This window comes from Tiliqua scincoides, chromosome 4 (genome assembly GCF_035046505.1).
Source record: "Tiliqua scincoides isolate rTilSci1 chromosome 4, rTilSci1.hap2, whole genome shotgun sequence".
Taxonomy (NCBI): Eukaryota; Metazoa; Chordata; class Lepidosauria; order Squamata; family Scincidae; genus Tiliqua; species Tiliqua scincoides.
Genome location: NC_089824.1, coordinates 106,752,434 through 106,779,149, shown reverse-complemented (window position 1 = coordinate 106,779,149; position 26,716 = coordinate 106,752,434). Strand labels below are relative to the sequence as shown.

Here is a 26,716-nt window from a genome sequence, read left to right as displayed (position 1 = left end):
TAGAGAGGGGGTTTGAGATGGATGTGAGGACAACATGGTGACTTGCCTGCCTAGTGCAAAGGTTGCAGGCATCACTTCTCGTCTAGACAGGCTGGTAGACAGTGCTGGGGAGGAGGTAGTGCTTGTGGCACATGTTGGCACCGACAACGTGGGCAAGTGTAGCTGGGAGGTCCTGAAGGTCAAATTTAGGCTATTAGGTAGGCGGCTGAAAGCCAGGGCCTCAAAGGTGGAATTCTCGGAAGTGCTACCTGTTCTACGTGCAGGGCCAGCTAGGCAGGTGGAGATCAGGGGTCTCAATGAGGGATGAGCCAGTGGTGTAGGGAGGAGGGGTTTAGATTCGTTAGGCACTGGGGAACGTTTTGGGACAAGCGGGGCCTGTACAAGAGGAACGGGCTTCACTTGAACCAGAATGGAACCAGACTGCTGGCGCATAACATTAAAAAGGTGGCAGAGCAGCTTTTAAACTGATCCCCGGGGGAAAGCCGACAGGAGCCAAGGAGCATCCGGTTCGAGACTCCTCATCCCTGTGGGACAAGGATGGGGAGGTTAGAGAACAACAAGACAAAGGCAGAGTAGGTGAAGAAATTGGGAATGGTAGCATGATGGGCTGTGACAGATGGTTTGGCACAGTGAGAGGATTCAGGGACAAAGGAGTGAATAAGCAGCCCATGATGGGGTATTCCATGTACAAATGCTTTTATGCGAATGCCCGGAGTCTCCGAGCAAAGATAGGAAAACTGGAATGTCTGGTGACAAGGGAAAACATTGACATAGTGGGCATAACGGAAATCTGGTGGAATGCGGAGAATCAGTGGGATACCACAATCCCAGGCTATAAACTCTACAGGAGGGACAGGCAGGGGCATGTTGGAGGTGGGGTGGCCGTTTATGTTAAGGAAGGGATAGAATCCAGCAAAGTAGAGATTGAAGGTGGGTTCGACTCCTCCATAGAATCCCTGTGGGTTAAATTACCAGGCCTGAGCAGCAATGTAATATTGGGGGCATACTGTCGTCTTCCAGACCAGAAACCAGAAGGGAACCTTGAAATGAGGAAACCAATCAGGGAGGTGACAAGGAGGGACAGGATTGTAGTCATGGGGGACTTCAATTATCCTCACATCGACTGGGTCAATTTGTGTTCTGGTCACAAAAAGGAGACCAGATTCCTTGATATGCTAAATGGCTAATGACTAATCCTCCGAGTTCAAAGGCAGTATGTTTACTCCAGAAGGCCTGATTGGTGAAGTGCTGAAGAGGTGAGGGGTGAGCTGTGAAAGGCAGTGGGGCAGCCCAGAGATGACAGATGAGATCAGCAAAGCCCAGGTGGACCAGTCAGATGGAGATACAGTCTTCAGGGAAGTCATCTGCAAAGAGATCTAAGTTCATCTTTGAGGATGAGGAAGTAGGTAGGCAGCAGGGGCTGTGCTGAAGGGCATTGAATGCAACTTCTATGGGCTTCAGAATGAATCATGCTGTGTCAAGATCCATCCAGACCACCTTTCTGGCTTCATCAGCAGTCAGGCAGGTGTCTTTGGTAAGCTCCTAATAGGCAACCACTCCCTGTTTCTTGCTCTGTACTTTCTAGTGCTTGGAGACATACTGCCTTTGAACTCGGAGGATGAGACATCATGGCACCCAAGGAAGTCACAGCTCTGTCTCAGATTCTCTTGAAGGGTAACATGCCACTCATCTTACTTGGACTTTGTTCTGTCTGGGTTCTGATTCAGTGTCTGCTGCATCATGCCACTTGCCTGACAGCAAAGTTGTCATCAATGGATGAGGAAAGGATTGTATAAACATTCCAATGGCAGTTTTTTTTCACTCACTAGGGAATACTGTTCACTGAGCCAGATTCATTTAAATATTGCAACAACTGCTGACCATTACTCAGTACTATCCCTGCATCTCTTGGTTATCACAGGCAGCCCTTGCAGCAAAGACTACAGTGAGTGGTGGAGGGGCTCAAAGAGAAGCTAAGTGCTCATGCTCAGAGCCCATGACAACTTGGGGGCAGGTAGCTGGTAGATTAGCTGTGGGGCACCCCTTGTTGGCTTGCCATCTTCCCCAGCCTGCCACTTGAAGATCTGCCATTGCAGAGGATTAGCTCTGCTCCTGTGCCTTTAACAGCATACCAAGGCTTTTTTTTTTTATAGTGAAGGTGTGTGGGATGTGTGTAGGACCTCATCTGCTCACTCTGTATTGTGTGTTTCTTGCCACATTAGACTATCCCTTTCAATGCTCACAACTCTGCAGTTAGGTTGAAAGACAATAACTGACCAGAGGTTGCCTCATAAACCCCAGGATGAAGGAATTTGGTCTTCTCCATTCCAGTCCAACCATTCCAGTCTAGACAACCATGCAGATCATCCAAATCAAGACATTTTACAAGCTCTGCTCACCTGCTCCTCATTTAGCTAAAAATACTCCCAACAGGGATAAGTCAAACCATCTCCTTCCATAGATGCCATATTCACTGCTGAATGGGGCCTGCCCACTCTTGCCCACCCTGTCTGCCAACTTACCTTGCTAGAGTGCAAGTTTGTACACAAGAATGGCTAAGATGCAACCCAGGCTTAGTTATGAAGTGGTAACAGGGATTGCAACTAGGTACCAATGACAAAACAATGCTTGCTGGTCCATAGGAGTTAGCTTTCTAACTTTTCTAGGGTGTGCATAGGTATACCTTGCATCAAGCCACAGTTTGTGTATGTAGTGCGTGCCTCCCCCTATGCAGTAATGCAAAATAACCTTCTCACAAACCTTTTGCTTAAGAAATTACTTTAAACAAGCATCAATCTACAGCAGAAGAGCATTAATATGTTATGATGGTTTGGCAATAGCATAGCTAGAGGGGGATCGTGGCATGAAGTTTTGGAGGCACAGTGCACATGGCCCCCTCAGAGCCCTGAGAGCAAAACAGAGGAGACCTCTGTTTTGCTCTCACCATATGGAGTGGCTCCAGAGGAGAGGGGGTGCTTATACAGCACATTCAGTCTCCTGTAAGAACAGTGCAATGACACTCCCAGCTGTGCTATTGTGGTTTGGACTCACCCCAGGTGAAGTTTGCAAACTGGAATGCAGTCACTAAAATCAGGCAGAAATCTTAGATTGGATATAAAGAAGAAACCTACAAAAGCAAGGTGTGTGCTTTTGGGAAGCTGTAATATTTACTAGTTGTTCTGAAGTCAAAAATCACAGCTCCCCCACACCACAAGCATTGGTTCCAGATTACCCAGGGCTGCGGAAGAAGCCATGGAGAGCCCTAGTGCATGCAAGGCTGCCCTCTGGTCAAACTCCTGCCTGCTCTCCTATCCTGAACATAATTGGCTGCCAGGTGAGTAGCTTCTTCTCATCCCAGGGACCATCTGATTGACTAATGGCCTAGCATAAGAGCAGTTCCTCCTTCCTCCACAGGCAACTGCAATGTAATACTTATAACCCACCTTTCTCAAACTCAAGGCAGTTTACATAGGCTGACAATAAAACCCCCTTTTCCCCAAATGGGTTTTTACAAGTGTTATTCCATGAGAAACTCATAGAACCTCAATTATCCAGGTATTTTCCTTCATAGTGCTGGTGTCATCCTGGTTGCCTGCTCTTGGGATTTCCACTCTTTCACAGGGGAGCTGCAAATCACACCTCAGACCAGTTCAAGATGTTATCTGTTTGTTGCCAACCAACTCCTCCACACTCCACCACAGAGAGTCACCAGCAGTGTCAGTCTCCCACCCAAGGCAGCTAATTCTGCTTAGCTTTTTCAGGCAAAGTAAGGCTCATCCTCCAGACCACACCACCACATGTCCAATGCAACCTGGGAAACTCTACTGGCTGGCCCTCTGCAGCTATAATAGTGATAGAATTTTCTCTTCACTTCCATCATTAAACACACAGTAGCCCCAATCATAAAGTCTGTGGCCAGATTTGGCAGAAGTCTCTCCACCCTTACTGCATTCATCCCACTAGTTATGTTATTGCCAGTAGCTCCAAAGAATACTAGTGAGCTGTCTTAGTTTTGCAACTGGGGGTGAACGCTAGCCATTTCCTCTTCCATAGGTCAATTAAATCTACCACAGGATCACCAACCTTGACAGGGACATTTGTCCTTCTGTCTGTCCAAGAAGAAATTGAACAAATCTCTATCCCTGAAGATTTGCTTCTCACCTGAAGCAGCAGTGATGGCTATGATGGCTATTATGACATCTACATAGACGGAGGGGCACAAGTGGTAGCTGTGGGGTCCTCTCTCCATGTCCAAGCTTAGAATAAGTGGGGGAGAGTAACTGCAAAGTCCTCTGACATGCAGTCATAATCAAGATCCCCTTACTCCTCTGTCTCATTCTTCAACACCTGGCAGCTCTAGGAAGCAGATCATGCCCTGATGTGGGTGCAGGGAGAGGAATGACAAGGAAGAGATGGCAGCTCAAACTAATCTACAATCTGGTGAGCTCTTCAGAGCATAGAATCAGGCAAGGTATTATTGTAAAAGACAGGTACAACCCTTCTGGGTAAGATTTTGACCACATATATGGCAGCTGCTACAAGGCCAGCCAAAAGTGTGTGGACCCTTGTCCTCCAGCCCCAATCTCATACATCTGGGCCCAGAAGGTTACAGATTGAGCCTTAGTAGAATGCTCAAGCCACATGAGCATGGAATAGCACAGCTTTCACAAAAAGTTATAGTTTTAAGCCCTGGATGTAGTCTCCCACCCGTAGAGGCTGGGATGAGCCCTGCATTGAGTCTAAGTAGGTGAACGCAACTAAGACTCGCATGACTTGAAATGCCTTTGTCAAATTCAGGCTCACCTCCATCATGTTCACTTGCTACTTTCAGGACCAACTGTCCCAGTCACCCATCCCCCGCATGCTATGCTGACCAGCTTCACAGTTTTCACATCAGAAGTAACCAAGGAGATAAGAACCCTGCCCACTCACCTTTGCTAGTGGGCAAGTGTGTATACCACAATGGCTAAAATGCAACCCAGCCTTTGGCTAGGAAGCTAGCACAGGGGCATACCTCTGCTGAATCCTCAAGACATCTCTGTACACCACCAGTGAAGAGAACAATTTAAATCCTAAAGCTTCCCTACCAGCCCAAGTGGACTATAGGATTCTATTGCTTAATGTGGAAAAGTGGTTAAAGCCATCTACATCCCATTTTTGAAAGAAAGAAAAAAAATACAGCAAGTCAGTTAAATGATATCTGATAGTAAGAAACCAGGTACAACCTTATGATTTGACATTTTATATAGTCCCAGAGTGTACAAATACAGAATCCAAAATATACTGCAACAGAAGTCTATGAAACGGAATGTTAAGGCATTTCCTTATAAACTGCAGAATTTTGCAGATGTAACTTGAGATGTCTGAATCATGGTGTAGCCACAGCACCACAACAGTTGTAATTCTCAGACTTAAATGCACATCCTCTTTGTGTTAGACAATTTTTCCCCCAGAAACCAGTTTCTACCATAACAGCAATTTAGCAGATATCAAACCTATATATATATTTGCTCACCTTGAGGAATTAACAGTTAGTCAAACTAAGCAAGTATATCACTATATCAGTGAGACCAATACATTCATGTCAGCTCAGTTAAGTTTAGCCAAAACTTGTAAAGGAAGCCAAGCGAGAAGTGAATTTGTATATGGCTGCCAAGTGAAACTGTCAAGTGTTCTTCAACTGCTCCACCCACTGAAGGTGCTTTTAGTTCTTAAGCAAGTCCAAGCAGCTTTGCAGGAGAGAAACATTGTTCTGGAAGACAAAAAAAAGAGTCAATTCTGTGGGACAGCAAGCTATCAAACCAAAATGCACACACAGCTGAATGATTGTCAGCTTCTCCATTAACATGCTAAATTGTTATATAAGATTCTGAAGTTCCTTTTGGTAACACTGGCTGAATTCAGTCAGTCCTTGAAATCATAGTTTAGAGGATTGTGAATGACCAAAAGGCTCACATGCATGAGAACTGAAGTTCTCATTGCAGTTTGAGCAAACCATTTTCACCCAAATACTTTGAACAATTTCCAAATATGGCAAACTGTTGCTTGTTCCAATCACATGCCAGAATCTCAAACTGCAGTAAGAAACTTTAAATCTTCCTTTCTGTGGGTGCAGGGACGAATACGAGTCCTACACTGATCCTAAAACTGGCCATCTCAATTTGGCCGTACCATGAGAATATATTATGCTTCAACTCTATAAAGTGAAGCATCTGAAGAATATATACTCACACCCATCTGCCTTTAGATATGCTTTTAGACAGTGCATATGCCTAGGCAGCATGAACTTAGCTGTTAGATGTGACTGATTTTGTCAGCTTAGTCAAAAGTATCTTACATTCCTCCCTAATGTGCCTCTGTCATTTCAAAATGAAACTGATTTATTGCTCAGTGCAAATTTTCATCTGAATTTCCTTAAACACTAAGAGCCAATTCAGATGTGAAGAACTTCCTATGGGGTAACACCTAGGGAATGGGATCTGGTTTTTGCATCTAAATCTCAACTTCTAGATTTGAAGTTATGAACTTCAAATTGCTCATAACTTTCTCTATCAGGTTTATCATGGCAAATTCAGGACTTGCTTAGAAATCCTGGAAGTTTTACATCAGATGAGATGTTCTCAAACTTTTCAGTCTCTGGAGCCCTTTCCACTCATAACAATGGTCTCAGGGAGCCCCAAGGAGCACACGCTGAGAAACACTGCATTAGATTAACATGTACTTGGAGAAGGGGGTCAGCTAAAATATATGCAAAACTATTCACATTTTTTCCAGCTGGAAAATCCTTAAATAAAAGATTAATTTGTTAGCTGAAAGGGGAAAATAAGCTTAAACTGTATGATTTTAAAATAAGGCTAAAGAGTTTCTTCAGTTAATTTGCAGTGCAATCTTGTTCAGGTCTATTCAGAACCACCATTATGTTCAATGGGGCTTACTCCCAGGTAAGTTATGCAAGTATGTAGAGGATTGCAACCTTGGGCTCCAGTTGCAAGTGTCACTCAAGAACATGTACCTTTGCATGTTTGATCTCCAGTTCAGTCATTTCAACTAGATTTTTACGAAATGCAGCTATTCGCTTCCGCCTGAAGTTGTTCAGTTCTGCCATGGGGAGAAGCAAAGCAGACAGAAATCACTGGGGATGAAATCTAGAGGACATTTGATCATCTTATACACAGAATAATTTATGACTATAGATGTTTTCAGTATCAGTCCTTTTGGAGAAGACGGTTGTTTTAAGGAAAACCAAGCCCAAGCCCAATTTGACAGCTCTTCTACACATTACAGAACATGCATAAAACTTTAGACAGTAAAGTCTGTGTTGACATCATTAGCCATGTGATTGTTCAGTCAGAGTTCGTTGTGTCCATTTTCAGATTTCCTAATCCTGCACCCCTTACGAAGTCTCAGGATGTTGTCCCATCAAAACCTTGTAACCTCGACCTTTGTAAACTTAATTTTCATTAATTTTAGAAATCAGCCATTCCTGGCAGGTATGGGCCCCATTAGATGAAGGACACAGTAACAGCAAGGTGCCCCCTCCTCACTCAATGCAGAGGGCAGGTGCCGCTTGCTTTCCCCTCCACATCTTCTGACAGAAAGGATTGGGTTCATTGTGCACTGCCCCAGAAGGCAGCAGTGGCAGCAGCTCCTGCCTCTGCTTGCTCACCCCCCCTTCCCCATAGCATGGTTGAGAAGAATTTGGCCTACTGGGATTGTCTAGAGGAAAACGTGCTCAGTGTGGAAAAGAGTGCAAGTTAATTAGCTCACATCATGCCTGGTAAAGTCACCCAGATACACAAGAATTCTGGGACACAGTAGTGAAAAAGCATGGTGAATTAATGAGCTTCATAGTAGGAGAGATTCAAAGTTAATATTGCTCCAAATACAAGACAAGACAAATCAGTTCTTGCAAAACATTGCTATTCAACTTATGACTTGCAGTCAAAATTGTAGCTAAGGTAGCTAAGTGGAGACAAGCTCAAGTCCTACTAATAACTGGATGAATAAAATTTGAGAGCTGGTCATATTCAAATTCATGAAAATAGGTTTGCAGCGTGCCTGTTAGTGGGCCTGCTGGATTGTCAACTTTCATCTAAAACAAGATGTTCCCAAGTGCTCTGAAAACCAAGAAAGAAGCCAAAATATGTAAGCAGCATTCTGTGCTATCACTGAATGATAATCTCCTCCCACCTGTAGATCTTACAAGCAAAAGGCAGAGCTATGAAATGGGAAACAAGAGTATGGGATAGAAATGTAACACTAAACAAAAGCACACATTGCATGCTAATAGTATGTGAGAAAAACCTAATGAGCATTGCCTTGCTGCAGCATAGGGAGGGAACAACTTGGAATGGGAATGGAAATGCAGCAGGCTGATGCTCAATTCCCCAACCTGCCACCTGATGTGAATAATCATGCAAATTAGATTGCCCAGATTTGGCAAATTGGAAAACAGTAATTGTCCCTCCTTGTCCCTCACATGAAGCCACAGGTTTTGATGAATTAGATATCCCATAAAAGCTATGGTTCTGCTGCTGAAGCAGAAGCAGACATTTTGTGGCCTCCTCAGGCCATGTTTTACCTGAGGAATCATGCTTGGCTGGCAAGGTAGGGCTTCTCTCACTCCAACAGGGAAAAGGGAAAGATGCAAACCTGCTGGTTCTCTGAACAGCTCAGCACTCCAGGCTGCTGTTCTGCTCTCAGGCATAGCAATGGTGGCTGGTCCAATGGCGTGAACACTCGCTCTCTAGGGTCACACAGGGAGGGAGAGGAGAAAAGCATTCCACCCCATCATTCTGTCTAGAGAGCACATTGAGGCAACAGCAGGTGCTTCTAGAAAAAGCAACTACCACCTCCCCTTGCTTGCTAGCACAGAATCCCCAGGGCCCCTGTGGAACAGGGGCAAACAGGAGGAGCTGCCAACTGTTTCTTGCAGGCGAGTCACATCTACCTTTTGTTCATTCACCCTCACAACACAGCAAGGGGAAAGAGGTCATTCACTCAGCACCATAACTGTATTTAGCCCTGTATAGAACAAAGGAATAAACTGCTAGCAAAGTCATCCACAATTCTAGAACGTTTCTATTAGGTTATAGCAGCCATTTTCAACCACTGTGCTGTGACACACTGGTGTGCTGCAAATGGTCCCCAAGTGTGCCACGGGAGTTTGGTGGAGGGCCATTTATTAATAGGACCATTGGGGGATATGAGCCCCCACCAACAGCATGGTGTGCCTTGTCAATTGTCAAAATTGTGCCTTGACAATTTTAGCACCTTGTCAGTGTGCCATGAGACGAAAAAGGTTGAAAATCACCAGGTTATAGTTTACAAAGGGTAGGTTATACAACTCTGCTACAAACACTTCATGCGCTCATACTGCAGAATTTCACAATATACAGAAACACATCTTGCTGCCAAGAAATAGTTTTACCTTGTTTTGCAGATTCAGAAAGCTTTTCGAATCTTTGACAGCATTCCTGCTGATGTGCCTCTGCCAATCTGACATCTTTGCCTTTCAACCTAGCTTTATCCAGAGCTTTATTAGAATTCTCATAGTCCACAAGGGCCCGGGTACGTCTGTACAAGAGATCCTAAAACACAGAATAAAATGAGTTCATAATTTCAGGAACAAAAAAAAAAATCAAGACATTTTAGATAGAAATGCAAAGCCCACCGTACATCAATGTGACTAAAATATGAACATAGGTGGAAGTCCACATGCATATCCAACCTGATTATACAAAGTTATGACAGGGGTGTCAAACCTGTTTCATATAGTAGGCAAAATAGCATTCATGGTGCCTGCTGAGGGCCAAAAGTGACATCATTAAGCAGACGCTGGCCAGAAATAAGCACTTAGTTCTCACATAGAAACTCTGTAGCTGCAAATGACTCTGTAGCTGCAAATGAACAAAAAATGTGTCTGCACCCCAGCAGCTGAGAGGTTGTCTGAAGTAACACCTTGGCAGGCAGCATTGCTGAAAGGGTGGCCTGCATGACAATCAGGCTCTCCTAGCAGCAGCACCTTCCTCTTGGTCTTTTTACCCTGCAGCATTCTTTGCCTCTGGAGGCCTCCTTCTGTCTCTCCCTCCCAGAGCTTCTGCAGATGCTGTCCTGCCGGAAAAGCTGCTCTGGGAGAGCCCAATTGGAACACAGGGCTGGATTAAGCCCCTGGGGCACGTCTGGCCCACAGGTCATGTGTTTGACACTCCTGAATTATATAGTAATGGTGAAAGCAAATAGATGCAGACCAGTATAAATTTCACACAAGTTAGAGTATTGGTATAGAACTGCAGGAATTCTGGCAATTGCTGCCATAAATTTGTATTAACACTATTCCTTCTCTGTTAACCTCTTGGTAAGTTAGCAATAACATAAAACCAACAGTGACATTTCATCAACAGAAGATCCCACTACAGAAACCATCTAGGCTGGGTAGACAGTATAGATATTTCAGGACACAGTCAGTTAGTCCGTACTGCAAGCAGCAGGTTCTCACCTACATAATTCAGGAGACTAAAGTACAGTAAACTCATTTTAATGGGGAGAGGGGTTCCATTACATCAAGACACTCCTATCCCCAAGAGTGTTTGCCAACTCCCAAACTGCAGACCAGCCACAAGGGACCCTGTGTGGGTGTGAGTGTGAACCTCACTCTGGCTAGGGCACACATAACCTCTTGGGAGACCAACCTGTTCTATATACCAGTTCTTGAATTAACATCTGAATGCATTATGATGCTACGGCTGCCTATGATGCTGCTCTGCATTGAAGAAACAGTTCAGGAAAACTTGTTTTACAAGTACAGTGAGGAAACTGCCAGGGTACTCACCTTTGCTGCCTCTATATTGAGCATATAATATCTTAGTAACTCTGATAGCTTCAAATCTTCATCAGAAGAAACACGATTCTCTACTTTCTGTAGGAGTAGATGACAGAGTTACAAACTAGAGTAATAAATTTAGTAGAGTAGAACCTCTTCAAGTTGACCACCCAAGGGACTGGAGGAAATTGGTCAACATAGGGAGGTGGTCAACATACGGGAAAAAGGCATTTAAATATCATGTTTTGCTCCCAGGACAACAAATGCAAGGCCAAGTTATTATTTAGATTGGATTTTTTAAAAGTTTTATTGCAAATATCAATGAGAATTGATCCTCTTGTGATGCTTACTATTTGTATCATCTATATCTATATCAAGAGACAGAATAAACAGCCCACAATCAGTGTTTAAAAAAACCCCTGAAAATTCATAAGCTTAAAAAAAATTGTAAAAAAAAAACTTGGCTTCATAGCAGACAGGCAGACCAATGCTATCTCTTGCTAGCCCACAGCATGTAGCATGTTACATAGCCCCAACAGCTAAAAAAACCACACACTTTTTTACTTAGGCTGCCTGGCCTCCACTGGGTCTCCTCAGATTCACTAAATGCCAGAAGGTGTTAGATACAACTTACGGAAGTGGTCAATATAGAGAGGTTGGTCTCCCATAGCATATATGCAGTGTGTCCATACTGTGAAAATTAGGTCAACTTAAGGTGGTGGTCAATATAGAGAGGTGGTCAACTTTGGAGGTTTTACTCTATTTGCATAGTGCTCTGAGTGCGCAAAGTGCTTTACATTCATTGTCTTGCTGTAATATGTACAACTACCCTGAAAAGGTATCTCCATTTTGCGACTAATAAACTGTACTACCTCCCTTGGTAGCACAGGCTGTGAAGAATGAGCAGTGGTGCAGCAGAGATTGTGAAGGGTGACACTGATGGAAATACATAGGCAGGTGCAAGGTGCTGTGGTGTGCATGTGAGAGAGGTGCATGCAATGTTGGAGGATCTTATTTTTGGCTGCACTGTCATCCCTTCTCAGAATATTTCTGAGACCAGAAGTTCCACATAGTTCTTGCTACACGAACTCTTTAAAGTACAAATTTATGCTGACTGTAATGCCTTTTTGGAGAGATTTCTTGCCTACTTTGGATGTCTTAATCAAGGCAAGGCATGCATGAAAATTCTACAGAATAAAGTAAAATTACCCTCAGTTTCTCAAAGAGCTCAGAAATTTTCAGCAAGTACCTGGGAAAAAAAGAGGGCAAGAGAAAGTTAATGGTGGGGACCTCCACAAGTCATAACGCTGCCCTGCCTCCACCTACTTGATAACTTAGGGAATGCATTCAGGCAATTGCAAGCTGTTTGTGAAAATTGTATTTAGGCAGGAAAGAAGCATCATTGCAACCTTCTAGAGGAAATTTCATACATATCACCAGAGCAAGTTAAAAATAGGAAAGAGCAAAGGTCTGAAGCAGGCAGAAGGCTGAAAAATAGTATCAAAGGAGAAAATCCATCTTGAACAAGTGAGCAAGGATGCAAGAATTAAGACTAGCAGAGCCAATGGAGTATAGAACTGATCACAAACTAGTTCTGAGGCATGGAGGCCAGCAGGTGAGTAACAAAGTAGTCCCCCACTTGGACTTAAGCATCTATTTTGGGCAAACAAGACTGCCCTGGACAAAGACTTGTGCCAAAGAACAGAGTCAACTGACAATTCAGGTGTGAAAGTTAATAAGAGAGTCAGAGGAAAAAAATGAATTTAAGAAACAAGACACTGGTGAAAATGAATTCAAAAGAGGATAGAAAAAGAAAGGCACAAGGTGTTTGGAGTAGAGAAACAGCACTTACATAAGGTATAAAAACATAGGTACTAATTCTTAAATTTAAACTTCTTAATGTTTAAATATTGCTCACTAAGTGGGTTTCATTACATTATGACACATTTAACAGTGTCATCTTCAGCTTAGTGCCAACCAACAGTGTCAAATATCCATGAATCAGAAATGCCATCTTTTGATAGAAGCAGCCTGGGGCAGAATCTGGTTTAGGTCCACTATACTAACAAGAGGCAATTTGCCACCCCCCCCCCCCATTTAAAGTACATCCACCAAAGCAACTATTAGCTGTGGGGGAAGAAATAGTACACCAAGAGCCTTTCGCTTTCTGCTAACAGCAGCTTCCAGGGCATGGAATTTTAGACAGGCAAATAGTTAAATGACCATATCCTGCACTGTACAGCAGTTTTTAAAATCAAAGGGAAAGACAGTGGGAAATTCAATTACAGTTCTCTCACATTAAATCTAATTGGACCCTCAATAGTCTCATTCATTGTAATGAAGTCCGATGTTGCTAGGTCAAGCCATTCTTGAAAAGAATCACAGACTTACTTTTTAATTATAGTTGACTCTTCCCGAGCCAGGCTATTCAAGCAAGCTGACGTGTGAATATAGTCCTCTGCAACATCTGTTAAGAATGTAAACAGTTTTCTGTCCCACATCTGAACTGGGAAACATTTAGAAATATGCTAAAGCAGTCTCAAAAGATTATAAAAATTACTTTTATGAGATCTTGTCATCTTATCTGCCTTTGCACATGCTTCCTTGATCCTATTGTAGTAGTTTACAAGAAAAATCTTCTCTTGCTCAAAGAAATCATCCACTTCCTGGAAAAGAGACAGATTTTAGAGTGGGTTACATACAAGTACAGGGGGGTATCTGCAGATCTCATATCTGCAGATGGGTCCAGCCTCCCACACACAACCCCTCTGGAGGTAGGGGGAGCAGAGCTCCCCTCAGCTCTGACAGGTGGGGGGAGGCATTTGCCCATATCCATAGTTTCACTTAATTGCAAGCGTTCCATTCCAGAACCCCTGGCAGATATTGTGGCATGTCTGTACTGTTTTGATCCTGGAAATGGGAATTTCAGGTTTTCTTGCATAACATGCCTTAGTTACTGCACAGCTATTAAAAAGCGCATGTGTGAAGACAGGGCATCTGCACATTCCTGCCCACAAGACTGGCCCAAGTTATTTGTTTCAAGCAAGGTTTGTGCAGGAAGACTCTTTGGTAGCAGGTGCTTCAAAGTCTTTACATACAATGTCCCTATGCAGACTGAAATGGCTTCAATACCAAATCCGCACAATCTCATGCATAGGGACTTTGTGGTCACCTTGTACATAAAGCTACTTAGCATAACTATCTTATTCCCATGATTTTAGAGAGCAACAGAATGCACGGAGATTGGGGAATGACATCACACCAATTCTGTGAAAAATTGAGATGTATTCCTATGTATGCCTCTGGAGCTTGAAAGCTCTACAACTTAGAACCCAATCTTATTCCCTGTCTACTCTGAAGTCCCATTATAGTAAATGGATATTACTCCCAGGAATGTATGGATAGGATTGGAGCCACTGTTTAACACAAAATGATCAAGTAAAGGGTACACAAAGTCACAAAGACTTGCCCAGATTTAACCAGCTAAAGACTTTTGTCTCTCTAGCAATATCAGTCTCTTTAATATGAGTCACTTTTTTCCTAGTTTGCTTCAAACTAATTAGGATGACTTCTTTCCTAGAATAGAAACCAATATACACTTCCCCTCCACTTCATCCACATCCAACCTTTCAAAAAATCAGATCTGCCAAGGACCTATATCAATGTAACATACTTAACAATTCATTCTGCCTTTGAGATAACTTGGCATTCAATAGATAAAGGAGTAGGGCTTGCAGTTTGTAATCAAAGATACAAAAGTATGAAGTTAAGCTATTAGACATACAAGAGTGGCATATCCTAAAGGAAGTAAAAAGGTAAGTCACATTGGAAGAGACCTTACCTTTACCCCAGAGAACAGAACTTCATCAGCACTTTTCGCCACAATTTTGAAGAAGCCACCAAACATTTCTTTAGTGTTTTTTCTCCGGACACTTAGCTAAGAAAAAGTTAATATAGTTAGAGCAAGAAGCCGCATTCTCCCTGCCAATATTATGCTAGAAATTAAACTAATTTGAGAACAATGTTTACTTAAGACTTGCAAACTGGCCAGTAGGAAACATGAATACAGTTCTAGGCAGTAATGTCCCACTGAACTAATTGAGATAATGTCCTAGACCAAGAATTAAGCTAACAGTAATGCAATTTGACCATAAGTGGAACAAATGATAGTTACTGGACAAAACAGCACTGTTCCCAGCACTCAGACTGCAAACAGTGCACGTTAACAGTAACGTCTTGCTACAATAGACCATGTAATTTGTACCAGCATCCCTTAAACTTGTTTGTATTTGCATGTATGCTGATTGCACATAATATTCAAAGCTGCTATGATCCTAGATCTAGCAGTCTGTACCAGCTGGATGGCAACACTGGCTCTGTAGAACATTAAAGCAAGTTTCAGAATGAATTCTGGCAGATCCCATGCAGTCTCCATAACTTGAACTTGCACTGAAACAATGAGTGTAATATTTAATCTTCATGGTAGCAGGGAAAGCAAACTGAGCAATTTTCTGCCAACTGCTTCAAAATTAAAACAGCTGTAGCTGGAGATCCGCATAGTCAAAGGCCTCAGACTGCACCCAGGGTCCTACATCTGTTCTCCTGCCTCTTACTACTGTTTTCAGGCTCACCCACTCCATAAATATGGTGCTAACCGATTTCAGAGATCCTGAAGTAAATTGTGTTCTCTTAGGAGAACACACTGTGCAGATTTTGCCTGCTTCATTTGATCAGAGTTTGATGAACTTGTAACACAAAACCCCTAGCATTTCTGATTACAGATGTACATTTGATAAACTTTCTAAAAGCATACTGCAGGCCTGTACAATCTGCAACTACACCAAGCCAAACGCAGCTTACTGTGTATGCAACCTTCTTGGCTTGGTCGCTCTTCTGTTTCTGAAGTTTCAAGCACATAATAAATCAACACCAGCTAGGCACTGGCAGGAGCGCAACACTGGGTACACACATTTGTTGCATTCAGTTTGATGAGGGACAAGTTGCACAGGCTTGGTTTACTAAATCTTGTTTGTCCTGATGAGCTAAAGAAAGTGCCTTACATCCTGCTCATACTCAAGGAAGACATGGAAGTTGCGATCTTGGCTCAGAACAGGATGAGAAGCAATTCGTTGAAGGAAAACTTCATGAGAAGACACAGTCTTCTTGAAGACAGCCAGATATTCACTGGAAAAAAAAGAAGTTTGAATACAGATGAGTATCTCAGTCTTATCTTCAGTTAGAGATTCAGAGGAAGAGCTGTCATTCCCATATGCAAGTCACAAAATGGGCCCAATCTAGAGGTACATATATACAATGGTGCATTATGCACCCAAGAATCTCTTGGAATCTACTTGATAGTTGGTGCTGAAACTCCAATAGTCTCAGTCTCCTGCTCATGTGGTAGAGTTCAGGCTCAGCTCCCCAAACATGCCAGCAGCACCAAAGTTGATAGCTGCATTTTATGCACAATTCCCATACCATCAGTGGTAATTACATACATAGCTGCCCCTTCCACAATACTAGATGTGGCAGTGAATCTCAGAAACAGAACTTAACTCATTTGATCTTTTTTCTTTTTTTTCAAAGCTTTATTTTCGTTTTATGTGAATTAAAAAAATCATTTGAGCTTAGAGTATGCTGCCTTCCCAGAAGTCTAAAAACTAGGGGTGACAAAAATTTTTTCCAGTGGTTTTCAGGTCAAACAAGTTTGGGGCAGAAGTCACCATAGTTTTGTGGGAGGTACCATGAAATGATGGCAAATGAAAATGAAGGTGGGAAGAAGGCAACTTATCATTTTTTCCTTTTAATTCCAAATAAAGCTGGGGTAGCAGCAGCAGTAGCATTTCACTCTTCCTGGTGACCAGCTCCAGGTGAGTACCATTTTCTCTCTCCAGAATGCATTGGGGGAAGGAAAAATTATGCTGCTTTGATATTTCAAACCACCCACATTGTCAAGGGCAGTGGGGACTCTCATAGACTTGCACAAGTGTCTTTCTACATACATGCCCAGGAATCAAACCCAAAAACTCAGTGGGAAATCATGCTCTGTCCACCATTCCTTTCTGAATCCGTGTGGCAAGAGATGAGACTCCTAGAAGGATCTCACAGCAGGCAAGCAGTAAAATCCATGTGCCCCTTTGCCAACAGCTTTTGGAGTTCTGTGGTTCCATTTCAATCCATTTTTGCAGCCCTTAGGCAAGGTCTTCCTAGAGACTTGGGTTGTGATATAACCAGTATATGAATATCACCCAACTTTCTCATGTCATAATTTGATCTGAGAGTCAATGAATCTTCTGAAATTGGTGTTCATGGTAAGGGGCAGGATGTTGGCCAACAATTCACAATTCACTCTAAAGGTGCTTGTGGTCAGTAGGAAAGCAGATCATAAACTGAATGAAATTTTTGCCAAGTAATCAAGCTCCAATTCTCACTTTGCCTTATCTCCGGGTCAATCAGAGGGCAAGAGCCTTTCAACTCTGAATAGGTTCTTTCTCCTCTAAGCTTAGGCAGGCAGCTGGTTAGTTGCTATAGTTACTTTCCTGGGACTTCCAGCCAAAGTTAGCCTTTTATTCCCCTCCGTTCCGTTTTGCTGCTGCAACCCGATTCCCTTTTGCAAAGGCTTTGCATTAGGCAGAGGTCTTTTTTTTCAACACCAGGATGGGATCCCCTTTCCATTTGAAGCAACAATTCCCAGGCTACAATTCAATGCAGCATTACTTAAGAATAGCACCAATGGAAAGCAGTGGGTCTACTTCTGAGTAAAAAGGACTGCAAATATATGCAGCTGCATCTCTCTGCTGTGAACTGAATTACACACACTCAGTTATGTGTTATGGGTTGTATGTTGTATGTAGAGCTTCTGGCTTAACACACCAGACACCTTAAAGGTAGATTTGACTCATGGTTCTCCTGCAGTGGTTGCCAACCTTTTTCACTTGCATATCCCTTGGCAATAATAAATTGTACCCTTCATATTAGCAAAATGTTTGTAATACAAGCCCTCATCTCCTCTCTATGAAAACCCAGACTTCATGTATTCATCACAGTGCTTTCTCTTTTTATCTGTTTGAAGAACAGAAGACTCTGCCTTTGCACTGTTTTACACCAGAAGTGTGCTGAGAAATTCTGGGTGATTGATCACTTTCCATATTATGTTTCAGCTTTTTTACTGTGCTGGTTTTCAATCACTGGTTCATACATGAATTGATGACAAAAAAACTAGCTATTGGTGGGGCTCTCACAGCCAACTAGCTACCTCCCTTCCTGCCTTGCTGGTCCTTGCAAGGCATTCTGGAGCATGACCTGCCTTTTTCTACCATTATTCCCTTCTTTTTCAAGTACCCCCTAAAGGTCCTGTTGAGTGTCCCTGGGAGTACATGAATACAAGGTTGGGAACCACTGTTTTACTGGTATGCAGTTTACAGTGCACTTACTCTGATAGTGTTTACAAAAAGGTGGTGAAGACCAGAATTTTAAAAAGAATAAAAATGTATCTTATGATCTTTTACTATGTTTTTAATAAATTAGAGGCTACAGTTCTTAGGTAACAATTAGTGGTAGGTTATTTTTCAGGATCTGGCCTGGGGTAAAATCAGACAAAACTATAAGACACCACTCTAAGTTTAACCCCTGACTTTTCCGAGGGTCATAGAAAATTCCATGATTGTTGGCTCAAAACCTGCCCTCGACTTATCTGTGGGTCCGACTTATAGGCTGGTGTCTGTGGTAGTTCCTAATGAATATTCAGCTATTTAAGACAAATGCAAGGTATGTAAGTTATGAAACCCTGCAAAGCTGTTTAACAAGCTCAGCTTTAACACTTCAGACATCTTTAAACAGATTTGTCTACAAGGCAGAACATTTACAGAGCACTAAGAGTCTTCAGGCAAGAGGTCTGGTCTAGAGGGCTGCCATTAAGCCCAAAGAAAACATCTGAAGGTTGCCAGTTCAAGATCACTGACAGCTTCTATGAGTGGTGAGACCTAGAGAAGCTGACAAGCTGAGCCAATTCTGCTGCCTTGTGAGAGAAGCTTTTGTCAGTGTGCAAGGCAATTATGGCTGGAATGATAACCAGACTGTGATAAGATCCATCCGGAATGTCGTTCTTGGAAGACAGAATTCCGCTTACTGTAAAAACAAAACCCTTAGGGGTTCAGAGAAAGTCTACTTGTGTGAATTGCCTTGGATTAAAGTCAAAGGAGCAATTCCAATGACCAAGAAAGGTAGTATATAAATACCAGTTATATTGTTCAGGCATGAATCACACTTACGCTTCCAACTCTTGTTTCATTTTGGCAAATTCCTCACGCGTCATAGACATTTCTCCTTCCCCAAGCTTATGCATCTTCTCTCTAGGGCCATCAAAGTCAGGTTTTGCAGGTGCTGGAGGAATCTTAGACAAAGATTGGTTGGTTGTTAGCAACAAATGTATCTAGTTAGCAAGCTCTGTAGTAATTTCTACAAGAACCTCAGAGGTAAGCTAATCAATTCAGTAATATGGGGCAGAACATTATATATAATGAACCATTTCCTTAGCACACTGGTTCCCAACCTGTGGTCCACTGACTACAGGTAGCCCATGAGACCCTGAGAAGTTGTCTGTGAGGTATCAGATAAAAACAGTGGCCTTTGATTACTTCCAGAGTCTTGCTGAGTGAGCACTCCAACAGAATACCAGACAGGAGAATGGACGAACCACAGTGGCAACAGCATCAAAAACAGACTCTCTAGTCTCAAAGGATGCCTCAACACAATGTTAAAAATCATTATGATATAAACCTTTTCTGAAGTAATTGCTATTTAGTTTTATCTATCTTAAGAAACTAGAAACACAAAAAGGTATTTCTATGCTCAGGAAGAAATGGAATGGCTCAAGTTTGGCAGCAGTTACATCTACCATAATCTGAGGAATAAAAAGCAATACTACCAAGGTCTAGATATTAAAAAGCAGGAGAGAAAGTTGTAAGCAAATAACTTGTTTCTCGTTTAAGAAGACACCATGTTACTCAGATTATCTTATAGTAATACTTACAATTAGTCCTGCATACTCTTCTGTTTCAATAAGTGTATCATGTAGCCATTCAAAGTCTTCATGTTGCCTTGTAACAGAGAATTCAGTGCCCTGAAAAACTGGCAGCGTAGTCTGAAAGCAGAGATTGACAACGTTCTTTTTAGTATCTCACTGTTCCAAACCAGGGGTCTCTAAACTTTTTGGCCGAAGGGCCACATCAAATATGTGACATGGTGTTCAGGGACAGAAAAAAAAATTAAATATACAATTTAAATAAATACATTAGAGATGGAACTTAGATGAATGATTGAAATGAATGAATGGGCTCAAATGTCCAGGATTTCTCCAAGCACCAACACAGCCCAAGAAATAAAGCACACACACTTAAATAGACCCCCATTCTCCCGCCCATAAGCACAACTCTGGTTGTGTTTGGTCAACTGGGCCAGGGGCTCTCAGGGGATCAGAGGCTGGCCACGGGCCAGATAGAGACACTGTGGGCAGCAACTGGCCCCCAGGCCGGGGTTTGAAGACCCCTGTTCTAGACAAACAGCTCTATGCAGGTTTTTAAGCGTTATTTACAATCATCTAGCTCCAGTTTCCTCTAGATAACTTTCAGAGGTGGCACTCAATATAGCAATTGTATTCAGACACATGGCATGTTGGATTCTGATAAAATAGCAAAGTCTGCCACTAAACCAGGAACAAGTTTTCAATTGCTATACACTAGAAAGAAGAAAGGAGAATGCATGAACTGGAGGTTCATGCCCTTTCATAAACTCAAGTTCAGCCGTGTCCAAATTGCCAATACAGGTACAACCTTGTTATACAAAAATTTGACTCAACCTGAATGGCCACTGCAAATGAAAAGGAATGTGCTTATCCTTGGACAAGGGGAAAAATGCATCTCTTTAAAATGACAGTTTTTAAAATTCCTTCTTATTGTTGTCGAGAGATAGTCATGCAGACAATCATTCCATTCTTCAGCTGAGCCAGGCAAGGGAGGGGGTCCTATGCATTTCTAATTGCTGACTTCTCTACAATAGTAAGAAAAGCTGTTTAAAACACAGCTGTAAAGGGACACACTTTTTAAATTTTTTAAACTGCTTTTAATCAGCACATTTTATGGTATCAGCAGGAAGTTCCAGAATCAAACCCCTGAGGATGTCGAGGCATGACCTTATTTTATTAGGAGCAACGGAGGGGCAAGAAATCTGGAAGGGGTCTTTAATTCTATTTTTTTTAATCCGCTGGGGTTTCAGAACAGAACAGGATGAGGGACAACCTGTGTATGAATTTGTCATGTTCCTGCAGTGACCAGCACACAGTGGTTTGCATTACACATGTTCAAGAACATAGTATGTTTCTGCACCCTCAGCAGTACATAAGGCAATCAACTGGAAGAGTGAGTTTTGTCAGGACGACATAACTTCTATAGTTATCTCAACAGCAATCACAAAGCTACACAACTTGGTTGAAAATCTTCTGCTTATTTGAATACCTGTCCAGCTCAGCTCAAGGTGTTGCAGCAACAGACATGGCCATAAGGCTCCACCCAGAACCATGTGAAATGCACCTCCCAAGGTTGCCCAGGATTGGTCCAGCAGGAAGTGGCAGTGGCAACCTCACCCAGCTGAGGGTAACCCACCATTCAGCCCAGGAGAAGCAGCCCCTTCCAGTGTCTCTTTTCCTGTTCATTCTTCAAAGCCTTGGAAGACTGAGGAAAAGGAGGTTGTGGGCAGCTGGTAGAAGTGACAGGCAAAGGTAAGGTGTTGACCACTTCTGTCACTAGAGGCACGGAATTACTCAACTTCATGGATGGGTTGCCACCTGTGACCCTGTTCATAATCTAAGCAAGGTTCTAACAATATTTTGTTTATCACATTTTTATATCATCCCTCCTTCAAGGAGATGAGGGTGGTAAAATGTTCTCTCCTTTTGTCCTCACAACAACCTTGTGAAGTAGGTTAAGCTAAGAGATGACTAGCCCAAGTGCACCCAGGAAGCTTCATGGCTCAGTGGGGATTTGAACCTGGATCCTCCAAGTCTATATCCTACTCTAGAACCACTACACCATCAAGCTCTGTTCAATTTTACGTCAGATTCAATATTGAGAATGCTAGAAGTGACCAATTTGCCATACATTATTAAATACAAAATAGATATTTTGAGGTGAACATTATGTTCAGTACACTACCACTGCCAACAACTGTGAATCCTCTTTGTTTTGTGGAACATGAAATAAAACCCTTGCTTTAAACAAGTTTTAGGACAAAAATGAGATAATCACTGAACTTCAGTCAATAGTTTTAAAGAGATATTCAAAAGTATCCATATAGTATATGATTCATTTAAAAAAGAAAGCACTAGCTAATTCAGCTTTTTAACGCTAATTTTAGCACCATTATCACAGGAGATAATCCCCTCAGTTGCCAAACACCAATGGAAGCATGGCAAATAGAGAATAGCCATACGGCTTTAAAGCAGTAGCATATTTTACTTCTCCTGTCCTTCTCAACAGGTTCCCTTTTTCTCATCCTCTAGGACACAAAGGCTTTGGAAGAAGGTGTTTCCTTAGAATCTTGACTGGACAACACTGCCATGTGTCAGCTGCACTGTCCCTAGCCTAGTTCTGTAGGCAACTATGAGATCATGCATCAGGTCTACAACAATTTCCTTTTACATACTTTCAAGAATGCAGCAGCAAGGCCCATATTCACATTCAGGAAGATAACACTGCGGATATCTGGAACAGTAATATAGTCAAAAGTTTTTTAAGAGATAGACCAAGCTGTGGTAGACCAACCAATACCATGTTTGAGGCTTCTACTTTTATCAAAATAAACTATATACTGATATACGTGCCTTTAAAGCACTACAAGATAGTTAACTGCTCACACCATATTACTAATTTCCCCTCCCCCACCACACACCTCACCTTGGTATGTACTGTGAACTTCACTTTGTCTTTCTCACTGAGGGCATCAGGGATGTCAATTTGTAGTGAAGGATCAATATTTAGGTCCACAGACACAGACCTCATCTGAAATCAAAGTTGAAAAAATTTAATCTCAACACTCAGAAATAACTTGAAATGCAATTCAGAAGCAGGCAGCAGGTGTCACTACTAATACTCCTCCATTGTAACATTCTGTGAGCATTCTAAGGACCTACATGTGTGTAGTTGCGGTCCTCTACTCTTTCACAATGCAGAGTTCCAAAGGGCAATTATAGCCTATTAAATGGTTAAACCCAGAATGCTGCTTTAGCAACTGCAGTAAAACCACTGTTTGCACAGCAACAGCCAGACAGCTACTTGGAGGCTTGCTTTTTTTTTTTAAAGAAGCAGTATACTGGACAAGTGATCAACAGCACAAATCTAGCTTTGTTAAATCTAGTTGCATCAGTGGATTTGAAACACTAGCATAAGAATCTAACATAGTGTTTTGCTGGCATAACAAATATCAGCACTATCACCTGGGGTGTATAAAGGGAAAGTAGAACTTATCCAAAATCCTGCACCCACTTGCAGGTTGGGCTGACTCCAGTAATGGCTTGGAAATACACATATGTTCACTCTCTCACTGAAGTCAATGAAAATTCCAGTGCATATCTCCTCTCATCCTACAGTCACAAAAAAGGATGGGGTTTGATTAACTGTACTGCACTTTATGGCACACAGCGGTATACAAGCCCCAGACAGGAAGTCTGCAACTCAAACAGACATGCTTCATGGAAATATGTCCTCTGGTCCAGAAAATGTAGAGCACATAAGAACTTTGCCGAGAGCCCTTTCACCAAAGGGGGAGTACATCGCACCAATACACAGAACAGAAAGAGCATATGTTAACACTTGTCTTCTCAGAACCCCTACAAGTACTGGAACCCCTTCAGGACTCTAAACAACTCAAAGGAATTTCATTACTACAAACAGGGATGCAAAGTCAAGACCACACAGGTATGCACAGGAGAAGAAATCCATGACTCAAAAGTATAACTTCTGCACATCTTGTTCTCTCCTGCAAAATGGGGCAGTATGACTAAACGCATCTCCCTCAACAGGTTGGAGCAATGAAATCAATACAAGTATGCAGTGTGCAAGGGGTACTATGTGCCATTTCAACACCAACATACACACTCCAGTACATCTTCACTGTAAAAATTTTGACAAGGCAATGTCTCAACTGCACATAACTGCTAAACAAAAGGAAGTTACTTTCTCTAATCGAATTCAAGAGGAAGTAACTTCCTCTTAAACAGCAAATTAAGCAACAAATCCAGCACAAGGAGTACTAGAACCATTACCAGCTGCATTCCTGCAATACATCTACCCCAGACATTGTTGACAGCCCACAGGGAAGTTTTTGGAAGGGCCTTCACAAAGGACAAAATGTAAAGAAAAATTAAGAATCTTGAACAAAACCCCAGGTCTAGACAGATTAGCTGAGAAATTATGTGAAAAGGTTCAGGATGCATTCTTTCTGAAGCTATTTTAGTTCTCATCAAGACTTTAAAGAAAGTCATTCTGAATCCTGGAAGATAGAATGCATGTATTACTAAAGCTTGACGTGATACACAACTAATTTGAAGCATATATCTCTCCTTAACCAAGATGCAAAGGTCTTGCTTCCAACTTGGCTGCAAAGCTTATAGCCCAATCCTAGGCATGTCTACTCAGAAGTGCCATTATAGTTGGTGGGGCTTACCCCTAGGTAAGTGTGGATAGGATTACAGCCTTAGTTATATTATCAAAATACAAATCCAAGCAAGAGTGATTTTATCCCTGGCAAGCAAATAGTTGATAGTGTTGTCAAGGACTCCTCGAGTATGGCAAAATGTACTTTGAACATATGGTTGGAAATTCACATGGTTGTCCAATATCCATGGATGTGGTCCTCAAAGAAAGTCAAGTGGTATTCTAGATTTTGTGTCACTAGATTTTGGTGTCATCCCCTATAAGCTTTATTCAGTCAACAGTACAGGTCACTCATCCAAAAAACTAACCAAGGCTACTCCTGCTTGTAGGAATAGTAATTTAGGAGTAATTGTAGAAGTAGTAATTTCCTGAAGTGATGGGCAAGGCTGTGAAACTATACTGGCGCTCTTGTGCAAGAATAACACTGTTTAATAAATCCTCTCAACATCTGTTGCTTCCAACTAATGTTTTTATCCTGTGTTCTGTTGTAGCAGCACATCTAGAGATTAAGATAAAAGGCATACCTTTCCCATGCAAAAACCAAGTGAATTGCATTAGCAGCATATTAGCAGCATTAGCAGCAGTTCATGTGCTATATATTCTCATTCAGAAGTGTGTATGTACCAGTAACCCAAGTCAGTTTTGTAACTTTTTTAGTACAGCTCACTTTCAGAAGAATGAGGGTGAACAGTTCGTTTCTCCTTCTCTAGCTTTAGCCCACCCTTCCTTCCTTTATATTGTTTTGCTTCCTGTTCTTCCCTCTGTCAAATAATGTTACTGAAACTAATGTTTCAGCTATATTTCTCTCTAACTTGCATCTTCATAAAACAGCCTTGTGTGTATTATAATACAGTAGCCTTATAAATCCAACTGCTAACAGATTCATAGATTCTAGACAGTGAGCCCTTTGGAGACAGAACCATTTATTTTACTATGTAAACTGCTTTGTAAACTACTCTTGTAGAAAGCAGTATACACATATTAATAGGGGCCTCTTTGTACAGCTATAAAGAACCCCATTGAGAGCCCCTGATTCTGTCTCCAGATATTAGCAGATTTCCTATACATGTGGTCAAAAGACACTGTCTAACTTCTGGCCAAGAGTTACTATGCCATGAGAAACAAATGCCAGGAGAAAAGGTAATTCTGTTTAAAACCCTGCTTTTTTAAAATTTAGAGATTTTATACACATACTAGTCTTTCCAAATTGTAATAAAAACTGACCAGCTAGGTTACAGGGAAAGATATTCAATGGATGCAAGTTGGCTTGTGCCTTGCTAGAGGTCAGCTAAGCCAAGATGACAGTTGTAATGGTACCCAGTTAGAAAGGAGAATTACACTGAATTGTAGGTAGACTTATTAAAACAGGGAAATCCTAGTTTAACTCTGTTTTACTTTATTTTGAGCTTTACCTCTTGATCACAGGCATGGAATTTGATTGATTGTGTTTCCCCTTGTTCCATTTTAAATTTCCAATAATCTTTTCCTTTGATTAGATTAAACCAGTCTTTTCCCTGCTCATCTGTCAGAGTCACCTATACAGAATACCTGACATGATGTTTATTATCAGAGCATGATGTGGTAAGCAAACAAATATGCCAACCCTTCCATTCCAAGTTCAAAACATAATCTGAAGCATTTCTTAAGTTTTTTAAGCCATGGATTAAAGTACACTGTAGGATCTAGTCCCACATTTTGCTTTCAGCTGAGAAAAAGCATCTTCAGAGGTTTCAGTGGCGTACCTAGCCCATCTGTCACCCGGGGCAAACTAACATTTTGGCAACCCCCCCCCGATTTAATTAATTAATTAAATTTATTATTATTACTGTATTATAGAAGATAGCAATGTAAAAATGGTAGATGAAATAACTTTAGCTTACAAAAACTTGTGCCACATTACTTTGTTAGGGCACAATCCTAAACAAGTCTACTCAGAAGTCCTATTGTGTTCAATTGGCCCTAATCCCAGGAAAGTGAGGTTAGGATTGCAGCCTTATGGCCCAATCCTATCCAACTTCCCAGCACCAGTGCAGCTGCAGTGCAGTCCCAAAGTAAGGGAACAAATGTTCCCATACCTTGAGGAGGCCTTGGTGTCTGCCTCCCCACCACAGGATGAAGTGCATGCCCCACTGGCATAGCTGCACTGCCACTGGAAAACTGGATAGGACTGGGCCCTAAATTGTCACAG

General features: G+C 42.0%; 1 protein-coding gene across 2 annotated transcripts in view; it reads right to left on the bottom strand.

The window, feature by feature from the left end:
• Positions 1-5,226: 5,226 nt before the first annotated feature.
• Positions 5,227-26,716, bottom strand: part of SNX5 (sorting nexin 5) — a 29,116-nt gene continuing 7,626 nt past the window's right edge. The window contains exons 2-13 of one of the 2 annotated variants that reach the window (XM_066623505.1): positions 22,771-22,875; positions 19,854-19,964; positions 19,093-19,214; positions 15,883-16,006; positions 14,664-14,759; positions 13,383-13,488; positions 13,214-13,289; positions 12,032-12,071; positions 10,832-10,918; positions 9,431-9,590; positions 7,013-7,098; positions 5,227-5,752 (exon numbers count right to left, since the gene is read on the bottom strand). In XM_066623505.1, the coding sequence (XP_066479602.1) occupies positions 5,705-5,752; positions 7,013-7,098; positions 9,431-9,590; positions 10,832-10,918; positions 12,032-12,071; positions 13,214-13,289; positions 13,383-13,488; positions 14,664-14,759; positions 15,883-16,006; positions 19,093-19,214; positions 19,854-19,964; positions 22,771-22,875 (1,161 nt within the window). In that variant the 3' untranslated portion in view covers positions 5,227-5,704. The remainder of the gene's footprint in view (positions 5,753-7,012; positions 7,099-9,430; positions 9,591-10,831; positions 10,919-12,031; positions 12,072-13,213; positions 13,290-13,382; positions 13,489-14,663; positions 14,760-15,882; positions 16,007-19,092; positions 19,215-19,853; positions 19,965-22,770; positions 22,876-26,716) is intronic. The other variant, XM_066623506.1, reaches the window with a different exon arrangement.